This window comes from Austrofundulus limnaeus, unplaced genomic scaffold (genome assembly GCF_001266775.1).
Source record: "Austrofundulus limnaeus strain Quisiro unplaced genomic scaffold, Austrofundulus_limnaeus-1.0 Scaffold1311, whole genome shotgun sequence".
In the NCBI taxonomy this organism is placed as follows: domain Eukaryota; kingdom Metazoa; phylum Chordata; class Actinopteri; order Cyprinodontiformes; family Rivulidae; genus Austrofundulus; species Austrofundulus limnaeus.
Window position 1 is genome coordinate 63,742 of NW_013953713.1, and position 6,975 is coordinate 70,716.

A 6,975-nucleotide genomic window follows, 5' to 3' on the forward strand; every position below is an offset into this window, starting at 1 on the left:
GTGATGATGGGGCCCTTGAATATTGTTGCCCAGGGTACAGCAAAGTGTTAATCCGGCCCTGGTTCTTACCCGTGACGGCAGCTTAGCTCTGAGCTCTGTGTGTTACGGTGAGATCACCTCTTGTTTTCAAGCGTGCTCGCTCCCGACTGTGCCGTGCTGTGGGGGAGGAGCCTAGGAAGGGGAGCTGAGAGCAGGGGGAGGGACTACAAGGTTGTTTCTGTTCAAAATTTTTCTAAGTTTTTGGGTTCCCAAGAAACTACATACAGCAGCTTTAACATGCATGAATATAAGCAAACAACAAACAAAAAATAAATAAATACATAAATAAGCAAATAAGACCAAAAAAAAGTTTCAGTAAACAGTTAATTGTTTTTGGTTTTGTTGCGCAACATCAAATAAGTTTGAACCAATTCAAAAGTCCTATTGACCGTCTAGACAAATAAAAATAAAGTAACAAAAAGTGTGTTAAATGAAGAAATCTACCTGAATCAAGGTCTTTGTTCAACACTATGAACCTTTTTCATTTATTCGGCCATAAAATTAACAAAAAGAAAATGTTTTTTATCCTTGAAACCACTTTTTGTAGCGCTAGCACAAACATTGAACAGGCGACTCAGTCGCATTTTTATTAAAATAAACAAAATAAACAGAATAAACAGAATAAACAACTCACTGCGGAGTGGTTGTCAGAAACACTACTTTTAGCTTTTAGCTACAAGTTAAGCTTCTGTTCTGCTTCTTTTAGCTTCTTTAGCGTTGTTATCCTCTCTGCTGTAGTTTGATCAGTTTTATTGGAGGAAAAGGTTCGATCCGGTCGTTCTTCGGCTGATGTTGTGGTTTTAAGACTTTTGGTTTTGTTGGTTCTGGGTGAACGGTTCTGTTTTGGGGTCCAGCAGCCGAGCAGCAGCAGTGATCAGGAGGTTCTGATGGAGACCCTGCAGACCTGCGATGGACAGGAACCTGACCCGGTGGTCTCGGTCTGGGAGCCGATGCTGTGCAGCGAGGCGGAGGAGGGTCAGGCTCCTCTGTCTCTGGAGCTCCTGTACCACTCGGCCCGGGTCTCCGGTCCCAACGAGGCCGTCATGGTGGCCGTGCACCTCCTGATGCTGGAGACCGGCTTCACCCCTCAGGTGAGGCAGCAGAGACCTGGTCCAGGTGAGAGCCTGGTTTCAGGTGACTCACATGTCTGTATGTGCAGGGTGGAGAGCTGAAGCCTGACCAGATGCCTGCTGGATGGAGGTCTCCATCCGGACCCTTCAGGCTGCAGTACTCCCACCCGCTGTGTGGCAGCAGCCTGGTGTCTGTGGCAGCTGTGAGCATGGGCCCTCTGCTCGTCATCAACCGTGAGTTGACCTGATCCAGGTGGACCTGCCTGCTCCGCCCCCTCAGGCGGTCCGGATCACCTCAGATCTGTTTTACTTCCTGCAGAGTCTCTGAAGGTGACAGAAACGGTCGAYGCTGTCCGGAAGCTGCAGCTGAACGCCTCCAGCTTCGTGACRGACGAGTGGCCAGGTAGAGCCGCCATCGGTCCATTTGACCAGGTTCACCTTCAGCTTTGAACCGTCTCTGTTGTGGTGCAGGTGAGAGTGCAGCTGCAGCCTTCAGACACCTGAAGAAACTCTCTCAGGTGGTTAAAGACCAGCTGGTGTTTCCTCTCATCGCTGCTGCCAGACACGGTAAGTCTTTATCCTACAGAGAATACAGCTGACAGACGTGGATATCAGCTGTTTTACTTCATCATCATGTGACAGGTCATGTGACAGGTCATGTGACAGGTCATGTGACAGGTCGTGTGACAGGTTTTGTGTCAGGTCGTGTGATAGATCATGTGACAGGTCATGTGTCAGGTCATGTGACAGGTCATGTGACAGATCGTGTGACAGGTCATGTGACAGGTCATCATGTGACAGGTCATGTGACAGGTCATGTGACAGGTCATGACAGAACAAACGCTTGTTTTCCAGCGATGGCTCTGCCGACGGCGTTCGGTCTGTCAGTTCTTCCTCTGGAGCTCCTACTCCGAGTTCTTCGGCTGTTGGACGTCCGCTCCTTGGTCCGGCTGTCCGCTGTCAGCCGACACTTTAGCGCCGCCGCCGCTGACTCCATGCTGTGGAGACACCTGTACCGCCGTGATTTCACAGGTGAGACTTGGAATCTTATCCTTCAAGCATCTCGGCTTTTATTTATGTAAACAAACAGTTTATTTCTTTACCTGTGGCTAAAGATGTTTCATTTTCTGCAGAATGATGAGAGCTGAACAACAGCCAAAGTTTACTGAGGTCAAAATGGAGTTAAGCTAAAAAAGCAGTACACAAGCTAAAAGCTAAAATGATTTAAAGTTTAGCTAAAAGCTAAAACAAGCAAACTGTTGAAAGGTTGAAATAGCAAAATGGTAGCTGAAAGCAGCAAAAGCACAGCTAAAAGTTAAAGTAACAAGGACAGCTAAAAGCAACAGGTAAACTGTCAACTAAAAGCCAACTGAAGTAAAAAGACTACCTAAACAATGCCAAACTGCTAGCTAAAGGCTTAATGTACCAAAAGATTAGCTAAAATTTAAAAATGCTAAAGGGTTAGCTTAAAGCTAAAGAAGCCTAAAGGCTAGCTAAAACTAATAAATTTAAATAAGACTCAATATTTTTTTTATTATTAAAACATTTAAAACATTTTTGTTTCTTTAACTTTTCTTGATTTAAAACACTAAATTAGTTTTTTTATTTAATCTGTTGGGTCTTTTATCTGAACTGTTGATTGTTTGTTTACTCTAACATAAATAAATGATGTCGTTGTTTAGATGCAGGAAGCAGCAGGTCCAGAGACACAGACTGGAAGGAGGTGAGGACTGAAGAGAAATTAACACTTATYATTATTTAAAGTTGAATAAATCACTAAATGATTCAGTTTTTTAATCATGTTTAGTCTTAGAGATTAAAATCAAACTAATAATCAGTTTTGTTTGTTTGTTTACATCATTTGTTTGTTTCTCTTCCAGCTTTACAGAAAGTCGTTTGAAGCTCGTTCTGAACGCCGCCGTGCGCTCCGGTCCTTCTGCCAGTCGCCGTACCGTCACCGTGACGTCATCACGCCTGTGCCCCACCCCCTCCTCCCTCCGCTGCCAGGGATCATCGGGGGGGAGTACGACCAGAGAGCCATCTTCCCCCACGACCTGCTGCCCCGCCCCCGCTACGACCCCCTCCGCCCCATCGCAGACCCCGCAGGACGACCTCGACCCGACCCCCGCAGACCGAGCGCAGGACGAGCGCCGGACATCCTCCGAGGGTTCATCTGAGGCTCCGCGAGCCGCCAATCAAACTTTGTTTTTTTGTTTATGTAAACAGGTTCTGCAGCTCCACTGGAGGGTCCGAAGAAAACTCACTGAAAACTATTAAAACATGAAAATCTGATTAATGACTTGATGCTCATTAAAGTAAAACAACATCCATCTGATTTAATAAAGAACTGCTGCAGTTTGATGAAGTGAGAATAAGAAAATGTGCCTTTGGCTTCCGATTGGTCAGAAAGAGACTCCGCCTCCTGAGTCAGGTAAAGCTTTTTATCAGGTTAAAACTCAACAAAACGTTTGATTCTTCCCTGAAACTAATCAGATTGTAATTTTTAATGGTTTGTTTTACGTCACTTTATTCTGCAATAATTTTATAAAAAGGAAACTGGTTTAAAAGTCTACCTGTGCGTGAATATATATCAACATAAACAGATTTTAAGTTGTTTACCTTCAGTTTATGGAGGTTCTGTTTTAAATATTATTTACTTTGTTTAAAGTATTCTATCATTGTTTAAGTTTTTACATATTTTAACCAGTATATCCTCACAGTGTTTTATCACGTTCATTACGTTTTTACGCTGCAGCTGTGTTTGACATTTATGCAGTAATTAAAAATCTGTTTCAGCTTCCGGCCTCTATGACGCCAGGGTCAGAAGCGCGCGCGAAATGACATCATCCTTTGTCTAGAACGTTAGGGTGCGCTCGGACAAACGAGCCGCCGGCGGTGTGGTGGTGCCCGGGCGGGCGGGGTTAACGGCAGTGTTGAGAGGAGTTTAGTCACCCAACAGAACATGTGACCGTGTGTAGGCCCTATAAACCGTTATAACGCAGTAATTACAGTCTGTTTGAGGAACTTCGCTATTAATTATTTTATTATTACTGATTTAATTTGCTCTTTACTTTCAAGACGGTTTGTGTATAGTGCAGTTTGAGTCAATAATTTTTGATTACGATAAAATTTTATAAGTTAGATTTTTAAATAGAATTGTTTTATTCTATTTTATTTAATGTCATTCATTTTACCTGGTATTGGACCTGGTGTTTGGTTGGACTTGGACCTGGTTTTGGACCTGGGTTTATTATTTCAAATAGCATTCATTCATTTTATTTTTATTTATTTTATTTGTTTACTTTTCATGTCATCGGTTTATTTCATGTCATCGGTTTATTTAATTTTATTTCATTTGTTTTGGACCTTGTTTTATTATTTTAAATAGCATTCATTCATTTCATTTCATTGGTTTATTTTTTTATTTTATCGGTTTATTTTATTCAGGCGGTGTTGCGGACCTCCCCGCCTGTCCCCGGATGTCCCGGGTGACGGATTCTTCCACAACACCACTCCGTTGCTCCGGCGCCGCTCTGGGTGAGCGCGCGGTTTCGCTGCCCTGTCTCTTTAAACGCCTCGTGTTACCGGAAGTGCAAGGGGTGTTTCCAGCTGATCCGAACAACAGAAGGACCGGAGTCTCCCTCGGAACACCGACCTGCTCGCGCTGTTCCCGGGCCGAAACAGCGGAGCTACGCCGGTCTGGACCTCCAGCAGTTCCTCGGGGCTAAGCTAGGAGTCCTCTCCCGGACAAAGCAAACGAACAACGGCGGGAAGTCGTCGGCGCTCCGCTGTCGTTCTTCCCGTTAGTTCGTTAGCTGCCGTGAAACCGGTACCGTGGGTCGGTGTTAGCCCGGACTGTCATGATCCCAGCTCGGAGATGGCGTCCTTCCCGGGTTTGTGTCAGGCTGTCGGGCCCTCGGAGGAGGAGAACGGAGAGCAGGACGGATCCCTGCAGCAGATGCTGAAGGCCATCRCCGACGAGCGGAACCGACTGAACAGCCGACAGGAGGTCAGCGGGCTGGGTGAGTCCGGTTCTGTTCCGACCCGGTCTCTGTGCGGGTCAGGCACGTGTCTGTGTTTGTTGTGTTGTGTTGTGTTGTGTTGTGTTTTTACACATCTCATCTGTCTGCAGTTCATCAGGATGATGAGAAGGAACAGATTTGATAAAAAAAAAAAAAACAAGTAAACAAACAGATCACTCAGACTGACATTTATTTTTGTTTTTAGTAAACAATCAGTGTTTTGTGATCCAATAATTATCTCAAACTTAACAAAAAAAGTCCAAATTATAAGAAATAAAATCCATTTTTTATTGATGCGAGAAAAGAGAAACAGTCAAAAGTTAAAATTAGTAAACAAAGATAAACACGAGTCTAAAGGTTTCTTAAACTGATCAATAAACAAACAAAATGTTCTGAACTCAGCATCTGTCTGACTTTTAATTTCTTTTATATGAAGTAGTTTTTAAAGTTTAAATGTTTAACTGGGTTAAACGATCAGGTTAATTAATCTGAAGTTATTCCTGTTTCCTTCATGAATCAGCTGTTTAGATGTAAACAAACTGATCCAGTTTCACCTGTCAGCTGATAAAACATTTTCTGCTCTCATCCAGAAATCAATCTCTGCTGGCTGACCCGCTTCTGCTCTGGTTCTGGTCAGGTCTGGTTCTGGTGGTTCTGGTCAGGTCTGGTTCTGGTTCTGGTGTCGTCAGCTGGAACAAAATCAAACATCAAAACAATTTATCTTTTTAATGAACTTTAAATCGTTTTAGTCTCACTGTTTGTTTTTAAAGTTTTAATTTTCTGTTGTGTTCTCATTTTAAATGAGCCACACCAACTGGACCGGTTCTGGTTCTGGACCGGTCCAGTTGTTTTTAACTAAATAATGAATGTTTTGACTCTAAAAGCTAAAAACAGTCCAATCGTCTAAAGGTTCTTGTGGGTCCTGCTCTTTGTGGACCTCTGAGTGTTTGGGTCGGTACCGGACTCCATCCATGGCTTCTTCAGGAGGTTCTGGCCCACCTTGTGAGTCCAACAGAACCGGTTCTGTTTGAAGCTCGTCTTATTTTGAAAAACAGGATTTTCTATAAATAGATCAGAACTTAACTGCAGAGCTGCTTCTGTCTGGACCAACAGAACCAGAACCCAGTAAGACCCAGACCTGCAGAACCAGAACCCAGACCTTCAATATGGACCGGTTCTATAAGAACAGAGAAAATAAACTGGATCAAGACTTTTGTTGGATTTTCCTGAAGGAGTCCGGGTTTAGATCTGGACCTGATCCAGTCCTTTGTTCTGAGACCATCCAGACATGAAACTCTCAGACCAGTTCTGGGTTTATACCCAGATCCTTTTTTCTGGGACCGATGAGGAAACCACTTCCTGTTACTGCTGCATCACTTCCTGTTTCCTTCCTGGTTCAGTAAGGACCTCAGCCGACCAGAGGAGACCTGGACCCAGCTGTGGCTCCAGATGTGGAGCAGAGACCTGATCAATGACCTGGTTCTGAACTTCTGATGAAGCTCAGGTGTTTCTGTAGCTGAACCAGAACAGATCAGGTTAATCCAGCTGCTGTAATCCCTCTAATCTGTCAGATTACAGAGAGCACCTGTTTACTGTTTACAGCTCCGACTGAAGTAAAGGTTAATCATACCAGTGTTTCACCAGTGTTTCACCAGTTCTTCACCAGTGTTTCACCAGTTCTTCACCAGTTCTTCACCAGTGTTTCACTAGTTCTTCACCAGTTCTTCACCAGTGTTTCACCAGTTCTTCACCAGTGTTTCACCAGTTCTTCACCAGTGTTTCACCAGTTCTTCACCAGTTCTTCACCAGTGTTTCACTAGTTCTTCACCAGTTCTTCACCAGTG

General features: G+C 44.1%; 2 protein-coding genes across 7 annotated transcripts in view; both read left to right on the top strand.

Annotated features, from left to right (window-relative positions):
• fbxo7 (F-box protein 7) overlaps nt 1-3,381 on the top strand; it is an 8,859-nt gene extending 5,478 nt beyond the window's left edge. For 5 of the 6 annotated variants that reach the window (XM_014031753.1, XM_014031752.1, XM_014031756.1 and 2 more), the window contains 7 exons: nt 894-1,130; nt 1,199-1,343; nt 1,429-1,512; nt 1,581-1,676; nt 1,965-2,141; nt 2,792-2,832; nt 2,990-3,381. In XM_014031753.1, the coding sequence (XP_013887207.1) occupies nt 894-1,130; nt 1,199-1,343; nt 1,429-1,512; nt 1,581-1,676; nt 1,965-2,141; nt 2,792-2,832; nt 2,990-3,286 (1,077 nt within the window). In that variant the 3' untranslated portion in view covers nt 3,287-3,381. The remainder of the gene's footprint in view (nt 1-893; nt 1,131-1,198; nt 1,344-1,428; nt 1,513-1,580; nt 1,677-1,964; nt 2,142-2,791; nt 2,833-2,989) is intronic. The other variant, XM_014031758.1, reaches the window with a different exon arrangement.
• Nucleotides 3,382-4,527: 1,146 nt separating this feature from the next.
• The window catches only part of kiaa0930, a gene marked incomplete in the record, with an annotated part of 16,928 nt that continues 14,480 nt past the window's right edge, over nt 4,528-6,975 (top strand). Inside the window, 1 exon segment of the mRNA XM_014031759.1 lies at nt 4,528-5,131. Coding sequence (XP_013887213.1) covers nt 4,987-5,131 — 145 coding nt within the window.